General features: G+C 35.5%; 1 protein-coding gene across 2 annotated transcripts in view; it reads left to right on the top strand.

Annotated features, from left to right (window-relative positions):
- tafa5a (TAFA chemokine like family member 5a) overlaps window positions 1–17,256 on the top strand; it is a 256,887-nt gene that overhangs the window by 151,883 nt on the left and 87,748 nt on the right. For both annotated transcript variants that reach the window (XM_052121016.1, XM_052121017.1), the window contains exon 2: window positions 1,288–1,437. In XM_052121016.1, coding sequence (XP_051976976.1) covers window positions 1,288–1,437 — 150 coding nt within the window. The remainder of the gene's footprint in view (window positions 1–1,287; window positions 1,438–17,256) is intronic.

Below are 17,256 nucleotides of genomic sequence, written 5' to 3' on the forward strand. Positions count from 1 at the left end.
TTTAATAATCAGACTAGGACACATGTACAACACATTTACAAGAGCAATGGAAGATTTAGTGACAGCGCAGTACTGGCCCGAAAGGGCGAAACTCTCACACATGCCCCAGGCCAGCTGGCCAACCTTACTGTTGAACCTTGTTAATAAATGTTTAATTAAGCATATATAGTTTTCACTTAGATTAGGTCACACAAAATGCTTAGCTAGCCATTAATAAGTGCTTCATTATGACCTTTATTAAGCAATGATTGATTTAATAGTAAGTGTTACTAAAACATGAATAAACACATTAATTATGTTTAAATGTAATTACAATTCATTACATATTTAATATCTTTATTAACTATGCATTTATGCTTTCTTAATGTTCTCATAAACACTACTTTACCACTGGTTTGCATCAACTAAAATACATCAGTTAGGTATGATTAACAAGTTGTATTCTAAGGATAATATATATATATATATATATCAAGCTACCTATATGAACTTAAAAACAATAATAAATCATTTGCTACAGTGAATATAATTTTGTTTACTATTTTTACGTAGTTTATTAATGTAGGAACAACAATTTATAAATGATCAATTAGCTATAAACTAATTCTTTACAAATGCTTCGCACCGAGTAGTTATTATAAAGAGATACCCTATTTGGAAGTATTGCATTAAATTTGCCCTTTTTAAAAATGTTGTAGAACCCGCATATCAACAATTTATAATGAGTGTTACCCAAATTTTTATCTCAAAACACATGGAAATGGAAAAAGATAGTCAAAATCTTATGTTGTATCGCTGAGATGAGTCATGATATATACTGGTGACAGGAAAGAAAAATCAAGAATGAGATCTTTTATTTAATATCTCAATTGTATCTCCAAGACGACAATGAGATTAAATGGAGAGCAAAGAGAGACGCTGCTGAAATCCCCTGCTTTTTGAGTAATCTCACATGTGCCTCATGTAATGTTTCAGAAGAGATCTCAATAATATCTCAAACTGTGATTTGCCAAAACACAGCTGCAATCAAAATTCAAAAGATTTCAACAGAGCTTTTTAAGAACTCTTATCAAATTCTTCAAAGACCAAATGATCTGAACTTTGCGATCCACATTAACTTTAAAGTGCTATACTCTTCCTGTATGTCAACAATTGTCTTATTTCTTTCTTTTTGTATGTCTCTTACGGCGTTTATCTTCTAAATTATAAAAGAGCAATAACATTGCCTCCTATCTTTCCCAGTGTTCCTCTGATGAACTTTGTTTTGTCTTTGGTTGTGTCCTGCAGGTCAGTTGGCTGCAGGTACCTGTGAGATTGTCACTCTGGACAGAGACAGCAGTCAGCCACGCAGGACGATTGCCAGACAGACAGCCCGCTGTGCATGTAAGAAAGGACAGATCGCTGGGACAACAAGAGCCAGGCCGGCCTGTGTGGATGGTAAGATCTGATTGAGAGAAAAAAACACAATGTATCGAAAACAACTGCCACCACATTATTTCATATTTTTTCACTGCTCTTTAAATGATATTACTACTCACATATCTGTCTGTCAAACATCCAATGACTGCTATATATGGTTGATTATAATTGCTACCAGACATTAATTTGTGTTAAACAGTAGATAGTTAAATATGTCATTGTCAAATCTCTGACTCAATCAGTATACAGCACGTTTATTTAAGCTGAGATGGTTGCCAACTCGTGCACACACTTTGTTATATACAAAGCCTTCTAACGGCAAATTTATTTGTTACTTTTTCTTGCTGTCCACAACTCTTCTCAATGTCAGTGATTTAAACAGATAACGTCACACATTATGTTATTGTGTGCATGTGTCTACACATAAGTAAGTGCTGTGTAATTATCACTTGTAGTCTTTGTTAAGGCAATCATTATTATTACTATTGCTTATGAACAAACCCTTGCCCCTAATTTAAAACTCATCCCACTTGTTTGTGCTACAGACACGATGATATTAGAAATCATGTGGCTAGTTGAAGAGAGATGCGTTTAATATATTTTCTTTATAATCAGATTTATAATTTTGGCCTGGTGGACGATAAAACCAGTGAAAAAATCCCAAAATATTTGTATATTTTAGCTATATATTTTTATAATTAATATATATTCCAATTGATTTAGTCAAAAATCAACTTGACTTTAACTTTTGATAAAAAACCACAACAAAAAAACAAACAAACTTACAAAAACAGATAATTTATTTGTTACAACATTATTAACTTTTTAGGTCTCCTAACAAAACTTAACAGTGTGGTTAATATAGAATTAGTTTGTATAGTATGTAATTTTTTTGCAGCAGCTATTATTAAAACATTGCATTTTCTACTGTAACAAATGACATTAAAATCCCTTTAATTCCAGCAGGTCTCTGGAGTGTATAATGAGTTTACATTGAAAACGTGATGTCCCTGGATACATAGTCATATGGTACCATTAAAAGCTTTTTCACAAATCTTGATTATTTGCATTTACAGTATGTTATATTAAATAACAAGATAATACCTGATACACTCTCTGTCGCAAATGAGCACCACATTGTGGCAGTGGTGTAAAAGTTTGAATTATGATATATGGTATATATATTGTTTTTTCAAATAGCAATTAAAAAGACATGGCATATATCAAATGAAAGCACAAGTTCTCAGGAATGAAAATATGCAACTTTCCAATGATACCTAGATTAAGCTTCTAGTCCACTCAGAGGCCGGGATATTCCATGAAACCATGTGGAATGTGTGAGGGATCGCAAAACAGATGTATGTGTGTAAGGTGAGCTTTTAAATGTGGATGTGAAAAATTACAGGCAGCAGCCAAAATCTGCTTCTGAACGTTTAAAGTGTAATATGTAGAGGGGTTCTGTTGTTACAGAAAGTCCACTTCCCCATTATCTACCTCTGAAACAGTACTGTTCCAGAAATAAATGCACAAAAAGCAAGACACAGTCCACTAAAGGGAAATGAGCTAGAGAGAGAGAGAGAGAGAGAGAGAGAGAGAGAGAGAGAGTGTCATCAGCACAATTGTCATATATGTTGGGACCTGCTGTGTCCTTCAGTCTGTAGAGGTCACTCCACCAGCTTTATAATCCACAGACCCATAATTCTGTGCTACAAGAATTAAGAAATGAAAGCCTGTTCTTATTCCTAACCATTTTACTTTTCTAAAAAAATTATTTTAACCAAGTCCTCGTTTACACCTGGTATTAAGATGTGTTCCAATCACAAGTGGTCAGCATTAAATACAAGTTTAAAAAGCGAGGATGGAGATGTGACTATATCGCATTTGATGTTAAGACCAATCCATACTGATTGCATCAGAAATGTACTGATTTACTGAAAAAATATAACTTTTATACTGCCTTTGTGTCTCGTCTGAACACATTTGATCGGATCACCCGATACGCATCTTAATACCAGGTCTAAATGGGGTCCAAATGATTTTCATGACTTTTGGTTCCATTAACAGGCACAACGTGTCTCCATTGTTTGGTTTCAATAAGGTTCTTGGTTTCTATTGACCACTTCAAGGATGTAAAAAATAACAATGGAATTAGATTGCTACTGGCCAGTGAGCACTTCTGGTATCATTACCGGATCCTTAGCAAAAAGGCTCTGAGTTAACTCTTGGAGCTGGTTAGTTTGGTCCGTTTGGGTTACAACTCTTTAATCCCTCTGGAGAAAATAAATGGGGAAAAACTTCCAGAACCAAGACTACTGAAAAAGTGGGCGGTCACTCTTGCACTTTCTTAGTGTAGAGGGTTGAATGTGAACAGTGAAGGATTCTGGGAATGAGAGCAGGTTATTTGTGGTATTTTTCAACAGCAGTCGACATGTCGCCATCCCCCATCAGATGCTTTTGCATCAATTCAAATGCTCACACCTTTCCCCTTTTAGCACTACTATCCTCAATGAAACATGTTGTAACGCGATAAAAACTAGGATGTAATCGTGTTCATATAAACAATGGTGATTTTGATTTGGCAGATTTGTTTTCCCTTTTAAAATAAAAGTTTTACTCCACTGAGAGTTAGGTGGGTTGGGTTTGGGCTAGGGGGTAGGGTTAAAAAACATATATTCCTGTTGACTGTGTAACATAATTTACAACTAAAAATACAACTCGCTTCTCACACCATCCTGTGAATATTTCACCCTGAATGTGGAGCTCACACATGCTCATATGTTCAGCAACACTTTCAGCTTTAGCCACTGTAGCAGTGATTTTAATTTCGGCAAGCACAGGCTGATTTCAGCACTTTTTACTTACAGTCACAAATTCATGATGTGCTCAGTCTGGTTTGCTGAAAAGGAAACAGAAATGTAATTTGCTTCTGAAGTCATGGATGATGGCACAATGACACCAACGAAAGTGTAGCACTTCATTATATATGATCCCCAATAGTTACTTTCACTAGACTAAGCACAGAACAAACTGTGAACCCTTTACATGCAGCTAGAAGGCAGATGCCAGCATCACCCAAAGCTATGAGAAGAATGCAAGTGAACAAAGGAGTGCCACTGTTGTGGGAGACAATGTGACATGCTGCTAGTAACTCATCCTTACTGAATTATGAAACCAACAGCAGCAATGCACAAATCGCTCAGCATGTACAACGTGATGTTATCTGTATTCATAGCCATTTGTATTCAAAGTGTACACATTTTTCTAACATTGATATGTAATATCAACAAACAGCAAGCTTCCAAATTATATACCGAAGGCCCTATTTTAAGACCACTGCATAGTGCTTTGTGATTCACCATAAGGGGCAACGTCAGTGGGCATGGCCATAACATATTTTCATGCAAGTATTCACTAAGTCTACGCATAAATATAGTAGGTTGGCGAAATTGTGCACTCGAAGTACAGGGGATATAAAAAAGTCAGCACATTTTGTTTGCTAGTGAACAACAGAAATAAAGACCATTTGTGTCTTACCTTATTTTGTGCAGGAAATGCGTTCTTCTTGAAAATCAGATATACTTCTATGACACACTCTCTATTTCTTGCCACTGTTCGTCTGGACTAATTGGATGCTGGTGCATAAATTATAGAGAATATAAGAGTATTTAATAATTTTGATCTACTGACATTCAGCATCATGTCTAGTATTAACTATAATTGTCAGGGGCATCATTTTCTTGTAATTCTAGAGTTTAAATATGCACTTCGATAGTACCTGCTGGTGGAATCCCCTAACTGCAAATGTGAGTTCAGAATTTGCACTGAGAATAGACATAGTTCCTAGACATCAAATGCGCAATGTTTATACCAAATAAATATTTAGCACAAAAATTATAATTCGATTTTGCCCCACTTTATTTTCATAGACCTCCCATAAATACACCCACAAAGAGTATAGAACATCTTGTACTAGAGATCGACCAATTGATTGTTTTTAGCAATTAATCTGTACAAATAAAAGCTTTTTGAAGTACCATCTACCGGCTACCTCAAAATAAAAATAATCACTGAACGCTTGCAGTGTTTTTTTTTATTTTTATTAGATATTCATTGAAGCTAGGGGCATGCAAAATTGGTATAGGCAGTTAGTGTAATTGGTTATTGTAATAGGCAAAATACATTATCGGTTGACTTCTAGTATGTACAACTAAAGAGACCTACACAACTAAAGATAACCTAACCATCAGTGGAGTAAAAATGGAATCTTAGATTTCAAATCACGCTCATCACTGATTATGCGATTATTTTCTGCTTTCAACAAAAGACAAGAACGTAGGTCTCCCACACTGCACACACAACATGCTATAAGTTATGACACAGATGCAAAAATATCCGATGGGAGATGGCACTTTTCAGGAATAAGGCATAGGCATGTACCCTGGTACTGGAACATTTGAGTGAGATATACTGTAAGTGAAACCCACAGTCAATGTTACGGTGAGCTGTATTCATTTACTGATTTGTAAGGTTTTGTTTATTCCTAACCAGTCTTAAAAAATCTCAAATGGAGCAGAAATTAGCATCTTTGTCAAATTTGGTAAATGTGTTTGTGATTGTTATATTTAATGTCATTTCAAAGCAGCTTGACAGAAAATGAAACTGTAATATCTATACATAATTAGAGTCATCATTGTGTAGTTTGATTAAATATGATTGTAAATTGTGAATAAAAAATAAAAAATATAATAAGTAAGTTAATAATAATTGTATTAAAATCACCAGTGAGACTGTGGCAAGGAACACAAAACTCCATAAGATGTTGATTAATGGAGAAAAATTAATTTGGGAGAAATCATACTCACTGTGGGGGCCAGTTCCCCTCTGACTAACATTATGAATGTAATGACAATATTAGTTATTTATATGCAGTGCAAATCATGGTTTAAAATGAGTAAAATAAGGGTCAGTGTTTAAACATAGATGGTGTTTGAACTGTAAGATTAATGACTAATGTCTTTGAAGTCCATCCTGGATTAACTGCAGAAGTTCACATTGATACATTATCCTTTCTTAATTGGCTGATGAAGGGTTTTGTTGGCAATTGATAGTCTGTGTATTCCATTTCAAGAGTGTGGTCCATCAATAGACCGAGGTGCTGCAGGCAGAGATCAGTGAGGTGCATTGCAGTTTAACCGGCAGGTCATTTCGGTGAGGTTTGGTGAGGTTCAGGCAGTGGCATATGAAGGATCCCTTGTCTTACGGTTGGAGTTGGCATCAGTTCATCCTATATGAAGTCCATCGTAGAATGAATTATGACTGAATGAATTAATAATGAATTAAACACATTTATCACCATAAAAAATTATATCAATCTATGACCTTTATGATTTCTATTGTTCTGTTAACAACCTGGTCTCATAGTATCATCTATACTATACTGCATTTTTGCAAATTCATTTTTACGTGGCTCATTATACGCATCGCTGGTGGAAAGTTGCATTGTAGTATGCTGTCTACAATATTGACAGCCTTTATTGTCAATTGTCCAATTTTGACATCTACATTGACATGTGAAATTCAAATCATTCATTTGCCTCACAAATCATTTATGTTGCTATTTTTTATTATTTTTGTTTGCCTGGTAAAGATAACCGTGTAGGTTAAAGAGAAAATGGGGAACACAAGCAGAGTATATAACACAGTTCTGGGTCACTGTCACTCCAGAGAACAGTCTTCTCATTCAGATCCAATAACATCTCATTCAACAGAGCTTCTCCTGGGGACAAACCTGCATGTACGTGTTAGAGGAAAAAATTGAGTTCAGCAGGAAGATAAGAATGCACTATATATATATATATATATATATATATATATAAAAGGAATAATTGATGATGGACCATTGAATAATTGAAAAACAATGCACATCCGAGGTGGTAATGCATTATTATGTTACACCTCGGGTGACCATTATTTTTCAATAATTTTGCCTAAAGCACAGTTATCACATCTAAAGACATCGTTCAGGGTTTTATCTCAAGTCATTGTCTGGTTTTCGTCCCTAAAATGCTCTTGTTAGTGGAACTACTTTCTTCCGCCACAGATTCAGCGTCTTGTTGTGATACAGCTCAAGCCTTCGTTGCTAGTTTGAAGACGTCACTTTAGAGGCTTGCACTGCTTTATATATATATATATATATATATATATATATATATATATATATATATATATATATATGAGGAATATATATTGTGAATACTATATTTTAAAATGTGTTGAATAATTTAATTTTGAAAATATTTGGGTTATTTTTCCTGACTTTATGTTTTTCTTAAATTCTTGTGTGACTTTGATACACTCAAATCAAATGTAGAGTTCAGCATCTAAATTTGTATTTCTTTCTCATAGTTTCATCATTATATTTTCATTATTTGCATACTTTATATAAATATGTATATTTTTTTTTACATTGCATAAAATATACTGTATTTTCAATTTAGTAATGTATCAAAATACTCTTATTTTTATTGTGTTATTCTGTATTCTTGCTTTATAGCCCCTTTATATTTGCTTTTTACAAGCTAAAAATAAAACACATCAATAGCTTTTATAATGCAAAATACATCTTTTATAGGTTCTCATTACTCTGTGTGAATGTGATAGAACGCATATAGTATTTCAACACAGCAGGGAAGGTTAGGATTAAGTTTAGGGTTAGGTTTAGGGGCTCTAAATAAACACAATAAACATGCTGCTGTGATCCCCCTATACTGTATGATATTATTTAATTAGGGGTGTAAATACTATCTAAAACTATTTACCCTTTTAGTGCAAAGAGAATGCTTTTTGTTGTAATTTTACACATACGGTGCACATTCACATAGTGTAATGAGAACCTATAAGGGATGTATTTTGCACCTTCTTAGCTATTGGTATGTTTAGTTTTAATTTACTTCTGCAAGAGTAAGAAATCAACAAACAAAGGGCTAATAAATACCTTATAATTCCAAACAAGTCCGTAACTACACCCTTACAAATCCAAACATTACACTAAGACAATATATATACAAATATAATACAAATATTATTTGTTAATTACTGCCTATTTCTGATCCCTAAAATGAAGTGTTATTGAATTTGCCGATCAAGTGTTCTACCAGTAGCACTCATTTTACATTTATTTTTGCTGTAGTCTATAATAGCAAAAAAAAAAAAAAACATTCTGAACCCTCGCTAGTCACTAAGGCTACAAACTCTACAAAGCTCTTTTGGATGGTCATTATGCCAAATGTAACTGAATTCAATATTAAAATGTTTTTTCTTGAAGGACTGCTTATCAGTAACTAAAGTGCTTTTGAGTGGCTTTTTAGAAATTGTGCCCTGTGGGTCCGCTATAACAAACAGAAATGTAATAAAAAAAGTATTCGCCAACGGTCTGCAAATAGACATATGGCACAAACATTAGCATAGAAATTACAATATCTGTGTGGCAGTATTAATTTTAAAAGACTCCTGCCACCTTTTATCATTCACTTGCTCTTCTTACTCTTACTCCTAGAAGTCATTTTTATTAGCATGAATATACACAATTTCAGCAATGAGAATGTTAACTGAGGCATGCTAATGTTAGTTTGTCATTTACGTGTGAAAATTGCTAACATGGTCCATGATTAGGAAGAGACAGTGGTGGGAAGTTGAAAGTAAAGTGTAAATGTTCTGCATTGCAAAGACTGCAAGTGCTCAGAGGCATCAACAGGGGCCCCCTTGATGTTGTGTGGGTCCTTGCAGCCTAAAAATTACCCTAATTATTAGATTTTTTTTGTTTTGTTAAAATGATAACAACACATATATAATACAATTTAAATCTTTATGAATACACACTCTGTCTGCCATTGGTCCTACATACAGATAGTCACGCCCAAAACTCACACCATTGCTTGAGGAAATGTTGCTGTGTCGGACTGGGCTGCGTTTCCTGTTCAACAATGTGACACTGCGTTTCACATACAATGATAGAACTCACTGGCTTAACTACCATAGAATGATACATCGTTAAAGATTTTTAACTAGCTAGTCACGGCTGTTTGCCAAACCCACAGTAACTATGTCACACATTGTCGTTCAAACCAGGTTCAACAATATAGAGTTTTCGTTAGTGACGTTATGCAGGGAGACGGAGTAAACATTTCTGCAGAGATCTAATGGATGTCAAATTATAACTCGTTTACATGGAAACCAGAAAGCTGTTTATTACTTCATTAAAGCTGCTTAATACACAAAGGCAGCGTTTGCATTTGTATGCATGGTGTAATCGGCATTCTCCTTGCCCTGTATACATCCGGCTCAGTAAGTAAACTTTCTCCAAAAATAGTTTTTCCATGTCCCACAGTTGCAACTGTATTTGTTTCCCTAACGTTCTATCATTGCATTGCAATAGTGGGGTTTCCCTCTTACGTCATACTCCGCGTTCCCCTGACACACTTGAGCACATACAAACATGGCTACGTAAGCCACATTCTAAAACAAAAAACTAGGTGTGTTGAATCACTTTCTCTTAATCTCTTAAACACTGGAATAAGCAGTTTTCTTAAGTGAATGTGAACAATTCCTAAGTATTTCTGAATGAATGATATAGAAGCCTTAGTGAAGTCAAATTATGTCTACACTACAAACGAACAAGAAACTACTGTTTGCTGCTAACTACAGGTGTAAAGCTGTAGTTTCAACCACAACTTTGTGATGCTGTTTGCCAATGTTTGTTGGAACTATGGTTTTAGGAAATACCAAATCGTTGAACTATGTTGGTAATGATGGAACGTGCGATTAAAGTTGGCTAACATTCTTTTGGGAAATGCACCTCTCAAACAAACAGGGCCTTGTTTCTTAAAAGCATCATAAGCCAAAGTATATTGTAGAATTTGTCTTAGTTTTGTGGCTTATTTACCAAACATATAATAAATTAAGAAGTACTTGTAAATGGATGTTGATTTACAAGTGCTCTGGAATAAATCGCTAAGCACTTACACCCTGTATAAACCAGGTGTGTCTGCTGACGCTACGCAACGGCTTGAGGCTGTCTAGATTGGACGCATTGGCATAAACCTTCTAATCCATTTATTTGTGCTGTTTGCAGAAGCAGCATCAGCTTATAATGCATAAAATAGACAGGGTGTAAAAATGGGTGAATAGAAAAATGAATTAGTGAACAAATAAACTACACTTATTTGTGTGAACTGTATAAATTCAAATCAGGGGAGTGAAGAAAATAATGTCATCAATGACTTGCTGCCATGGATGAATCCACGCCATTTATTGGCTTGTCATTCTCCTCCTCTCTGACACCCAAGGGCACTCTCGTCCACACCACAATGCTGTTGCATTGCTGTCAACGTTATTACTTTTGGGAGGAAAGAGTAGAGTTCCGTTTGATTTGTGAATGTCCCTAGAGCGCATTATGTCTCCTTATTTTGCACTCCGCAGTACTGGTACCATGTTGAACCTTGTTATATTCAATAAATGCTTGTCATTGGATCATTCACAGACCCACAGAGGAATTTGTGAAAAAAAATATTTCAAATGCACACCTGATGAATGAAGCAGTGTGTAAACATTATATATCGTTATGCAAAAATGATTACAAAACTACATGTAATTATGTAGATATTTAGATTGAGTATTTAAGAAAATAAATGTAAACATTAAAAATGTGTTAAATTTCAAGTATGAATAAAGTTACATACAAATATAATGAATAATGATATAGTGACGAGCGAAAATATACGGTCACAGTTCAGCACTTCACATTCGGACAGCGATACTCTTAAGAACTTAAAGTGCATCCATGCACATTCGTGTTAAGTGCAGTTTTGGGAACCACCCATAAAAAACAATGAATGTTTGTAGAATTGCTCATAGAAAACACTCTTGACAACTAAGAGAAATGAGCCATAGAGCCACAGTGTTTACACTTTGAGGGAATCAACATATGAATAGTTTACTTATAGTTTTCTCTGTATATTAAGCTGCGATACAAGAAAATATTTTAGCATCAAAAACATTCAAACATCAGCTTTAACAAAAATATTGTGTTCCGGCAAACATCTGCTTAAAAAAGGTATAAATCATGTTGTACACCACAAAAATAAATAAATAAAATGAGAGATAGAGAAAGATAAATTAGCCCAGCCAACTGGAGCTGTGGGGTTATGTGCAGTTTCTGGCTAATGAGTGTGACAGAGGAAGGCATAGTAGATACATGGCCAAATGATTTCCACTTTAATAAATGCCGTTACCTCAACAGAAGATACATCCACAGCCCTCATCTTCATGTTACAGAAAACCAGGCCATTCCCATGATGAAGTTCTCCCAGGTGTAAGGAGGGTTCCTAGCTGTAGATTACATCAATCATTATTGATGTCCCATTAAGTACCTTTTCATCTGTTTATTTCTTGTAATTAATCATTGACTACTAGTTTTTCTGCTAGTTCTAGTATTAGCGTACCATCAGCATTATAGGTTTAGCTGTTACAGACCCTACTTTCACATTAAATTAATTCTTTGCAATGCCATAAAAAAAAACAGAAAATATATCTGAACTTGTAAAATGGTGGGGTTAAAATTTAAAGTAGTAGTTCAACCAAAAATGAATATTCTAGGATTAGGATTTCTTGAATAATCTTAATGCAGCTCTTGCCATACAATTCAGTTATAGACAGTTCATTATCTGCATCTGCAAATATGACCATCAAAGAAGGGTTTAACACAGACATCTGGATGTAAACGAGCATCATTAATATTAAAGTCTGTCAGACACAAATTGTTGGATGATGAAAATGAAAAGTTTGGAATGTATCATAAAGCTTATGAGGAGATCAGGGGTGCATTTACCGTACAACAATTTAACTCACTGCTTATCCATCATAGTACGACCCTTACAAAAAATATAAACTTGCCGCAAATTTGCCGCTCATTATTTTCACATGCAAATGAGCTTGTGATTCGCTGCAAATTTTTGCCAGGAGTTTGTAGCTCTTCACCAGTAGTGGTGAACCTCCAGCAAACATTTAGCAACAATGGAAAATTTGCTGCAAGTTTGCTGCTAAGATCATTTGCATGTGAAAATAATCTGTGGCGAATTTGTGGCAAATTTGCGTATAATTTGCTGTGAAATCTCTGCAAATTTTTGTAAGGGGATGCATCGTTGGACAAATTGTAGTGACACTAGGGGTCACCCTTGGGAGCCCCAAACACCTCTAATCTTTGAGAAAAGGCCAATGGTAATTGGCGAGTGGAATTTGCATGCCACTCCCCCGGACATACAGGTATAAAAGGAGCTGGCTTGCAACCACTCATTCAGATTTTTTCTTCAGAGCTGTGCAGTTGTGTTCAGTGAGCTGAATTATTCTGCTGATCCATTCACCTCTGAAAACCAAGCTGTTGGATTTATGGTGCATTGCAGCGGTTTCTCCCCTCTTGCATTGGTGGTGTGCCTAGAACACCCCAGGGTGCTTCAGCAGCTAAAATAATATATTCTGCCTAATAAAAGAGTATATTTTCACTGCTCGGACCTGATTTATGCGCTCCTCCGCTCTCATTACACTCGACGGTGGGGTTGCCAGGAGGTACTCGGTGATTCCCCAGGTGGATAAGGCGGTCAAGGGCCTGTAGGCTTACGTTGTTACTGGCGGCTAAGGCTTTAGACACTCTGAGCAGCTCTTTGTCTGCTTTGGAAGACAGCGGAAAGGGATCGCTGTCTCCAAACAGAGGATTGCCCACTGGTTCATTGAAGCCATTGCGTTGGCATATCACGCCCAGGGTATGCCGCCCCCCCTTGGGGATACGGATACTGTCTACCAAGAGTGTGGTGGCCTCCTGGGCCCTGACCAATAGCGCCTCTTTTGCAGACATTTGCAGAGCTGCGGCTGGGCAACACCCAACACCTTTGCAAGGTTTTACAACCTCCGGGTTGAGCCGGTCTCGTCCCGTTTGTTGTCAGGTATGAGCAGGTAAGTTGCAGGACAGCTGGCCGGGTGTACCGCTTGCGTATAGCGCCTTTCCCCTCCCGGAGGCGAAGATGTGCGCTTTTTTCCCCAGTCGTGTTCACGAAGTCATGGACCCTGGATGTCCTTCCTCCTTAGCCCTGTGGCAGGCGATTTTGTGGAGAAACTCGATGCCAGTGCTAACTAGGCCCTGTACTGAGGTAGGTGCTCCACATGTGCTGGTTTCCCATATGTAACCCTGTGTGATGTATGTTCTGCGAGACGGTTTCCCCGTTGGTAAACCAGTGTCTTCTTTGGGCAGAGTGTCTGCCTCTGGTCGCCATGTTTGTAGAGCTCTTCCCCACCTTTGTAGGACCTACCACGGGGACTTCTCCTCATGAAACTCTGCCGACAAGACTCTGCAGTGTCTTCCCCTTGAGAGTGACACAGAGAGAAAACGTGTGTTTTAAACCACTTTCTCTTAACAGCCTTTAATCCCATAAAAGGTGTTTGCATGTTTCAGAATGGCACTTTCTGCAAATCCAAAATCTTGACAGAATAAAAGATATATATGTAATAAAAGATATAGAAGCATCAGTGAAGTCAAATGATCTCCACACAGCAAACTAACAAGGATCTTCTAGATTCTAACCACAGGTGGTGAGATTTAGTTCCAACTAAACAACTCTGCAATGCTGTTTCGGGAAACACCAAATTGTTGAACTATGTTGGTAATGATGGAACTTGCATCCATAGTTTGTTAACAATGCTTTTGGTAAACGCACACCAAAGCTGTTGTTTGTTTTTTTTTGCTATTCTCAAACAGCTGAGAAAAAGAGTTACAATGCTATTAATTCTGGATACACTTTTGCTGTTCTTGCACTGATGTTTGTAACTATCTTCATGTGAAGACAGATAAAATAGAGTACAATATCAGGATTTACCAGGGGGCTAAACTCATCTTCGTAAAGAGCCAGTTTTGAAGATGTTTAAAACTATTTTCAGGTAAACTCTTCATTAACGAATACAACTAAGGTAATAAACTGTGAAAAATTCACATCTGACAACATGTCAAAATGCTAATGCAAAAATCATACAATGAATTGAATTGTCTCTAAACCAGGGTTTCCAAAATCGGGGTTCGTGAGGGAACTGCAGTGGATTTGTTAGGTTGCATTTTTCCCCCTTCATATATTGAATTTTAAAAACATTGATAGATCATTTAAAATGTTGCCTGTAATCTGACAAAGAAAAAATAATTTTTTCAAGTAAAAGTAAATTGTGTGCTTCTATCCATACATAATTATTTGGACAAATGAAAATAATTAACAGCAACCCAATCATGTTTTAAAATTAACATATTAATAGTCATAAACTCTAGTCCTGAAAAGCAGTGGACTCTGACTGTTGTAGAGTACTGTTAACTGTTTGTGCGTTTGTTCAGTTCACCTCTGAACCAACGGTTGGCAGAGGCTTCTGTTGGGTATATAGTCATCGTTTTATGTGGCCAGCTACTATTTTTATACTGCAGTCAAAACTCTCTCTCAAAAAAAAAAAAAAAAACTATGTATAATCACATTTTCTAAATATATAAATATGTTTAATTTCCTATAAATATATCTAGAGATCATATTAATACCCAGCCTTAATTTTAACCAACAGCGTGTTATAATAAAGTCTGGGAATTGATTCAGATTTTATTTGATTCCAATTCACAATCTGCATTTGATTCGATTCAGATTTTGATTTGATTCTAATTCATTTAGGTATATTTCAGTTATAATGTAAATTTTGATTACACATTAAAAACATTATCTTAGCTAATGCTGTTAATTATACAGGGGACCTTTTAACTTGGTACATTATGAAAATATAAATTTTATCATTCGTTTTTTATCATTTTGGTCACATTTTAGCTTTTAAAAATTGTACAAATTCATAATAATAAATTTCATAAATTAAGATTGTGAATAATTAGAAAATCTGTATTTTTACCCAGCCCTAATTATAATGGTTGCATCACCCCTGACTATATTTCTTCTATAAAAAGTATTTTTTAGTTATTATTTTTATTAATGTAAATTTTAGCAATATAATATCAAGATTTTAAAAGTACATACACAAATGAAGTGGCATACATTTATCAAACTATCAGGGAAATTAAAACAAAAATGATGGATAAAAATAGACCATGACAGAAATTTTGAATAGGATCGAAATGCCAATGTTAAATAAAATAAAATAAAATGTCGATTTTTTTCTTTTTAGAAAAAGTGGAATAAAGGTTAATTGAAATATAACATTAATCAGAACAATAAACTTAATTAAATGAACACAAGTAAACTTAATTAGTTTAACATTAATTAAAATTGAGAACCCTTGCTCTAAACAAACATCTAGTAAGTCTTAAATGTTGAACTCTGAAAAGAATCAAACCAAATCAATTGAGATCATGGCAACTGCACATCAGCAACTGCATCTTGATCCATTATCCTACGGAAATTTCCATTTAGATATCCATCATCCGTTTTTTTTTTTCCTTGATTTCCAAATCTCAAAGTCTTCCCAATTTCTGTACTTGGCCTCTGACAGTTCTTCTCTCAAGAGACTTCAATTTAGAGTCTTTATTGTTAAAATTCTGTATGTTTTCACTACCACTGCCTTTTCTTGTAGTCCCTCACGACTTCCACTGCACTATTCTCGTTCTCTTTCGTTCTGACATGTACGGGAGTAATCACCACAGTGCATTGGCCTCCAGGGGAATGTACATGGGGAGGTAGAAACCTTACATGTACACTTAAATGCTCGGCTGATGGTCCTTCTGACATGCTGCTGTTACTAGTGTGAGACTCTAATTGGACTTGAGAGTTCTCACATCTGCTAAAGGGTTACAACGATTGAGTCCTCTTCGAGGGCCATGGGTCGTTTGGAGTTACTCTAATCCAGCTCTATTGAGAGTTGTAGTTAGTGGAGGTGTAACATCTCACTGTGAAACCAGCAACAACAATGTTTTTTCTTGTAGTTCACAACTTCTGATTGTCCTTTACTTGCACACCTCCTATTGATGTAATCTGCAGTTTTGCATACCTGCAGCCTCTCTTGTGTTATTAACTGTTCAGTGTGGCATTGTACAAGATGCAATCACTGGAAGTGCATTTAGCCACTACAGAATACAGCAAAATTGACATTGTCATCTGCATCTCAGGATTCAACCTGTCATGGAATGGATATCCATCAGGGGCCCCAAGATGGGTGTTAGTTGCTGCAGTTGCATCCTGACTCCAGTGATGCACATTTGTTTTCGAGTCATGCTTTATTGGCGAGGGTTAATACAGTAGCACAGGAAGTGTTCCAGATGCATAAGCAACATTTAAGCCAAGTAGATTTTTAATGCAATTAAATTTGTATCTTTGATCATTAAAAGGACAGTTTAGTATCAAATTAATGTGATTTTTTTCCAGTTCCTTTTAGGACAGAAAACAAATAATGTGTGCAATTTTTGACAGTTTTAAAATATTTGCATGAGACTACCCACAGTATATATATATATATATATATATATATATATATATATATATATATATATATATATATATATATATATAAAATATAATTTGTAAAGACTTTTCAGACTTTAATTATTTTAATGATAATGCTAATATGATAATTATTATACCCTCATGCCATCCCAGATATGTATGATTTTATTTATTCTTCACAACACAAACAAATATTTTTAAAAGTATGCCTCAGGTCTGTTGGTCCCTTCAATGCAAGAGAATGGAGGCCAGAACTATGAAGGTCCAAAAAGGCAGCATAAAGGTAATCCATATGACTCCAGTTATTAAATCCATACCTTCA

The sequence above is a fragment of the Xyrauchen texanus genome, chromosome 47, assembly GCF_025860055.1.
Source record: "Xyrauchen texanus isolate HMW12.3.18 chromosome 47, RBS_HiC_50CHRs, whole genome shotgun sequence".
In the NCBI taxonomy this organism is placed as follows: Eukaryota; Metazoa; Chordata; class Actinopteri; order Cypriniformes; family Catostomidae; genus Xyrauchen; species Xyrauchen texanus.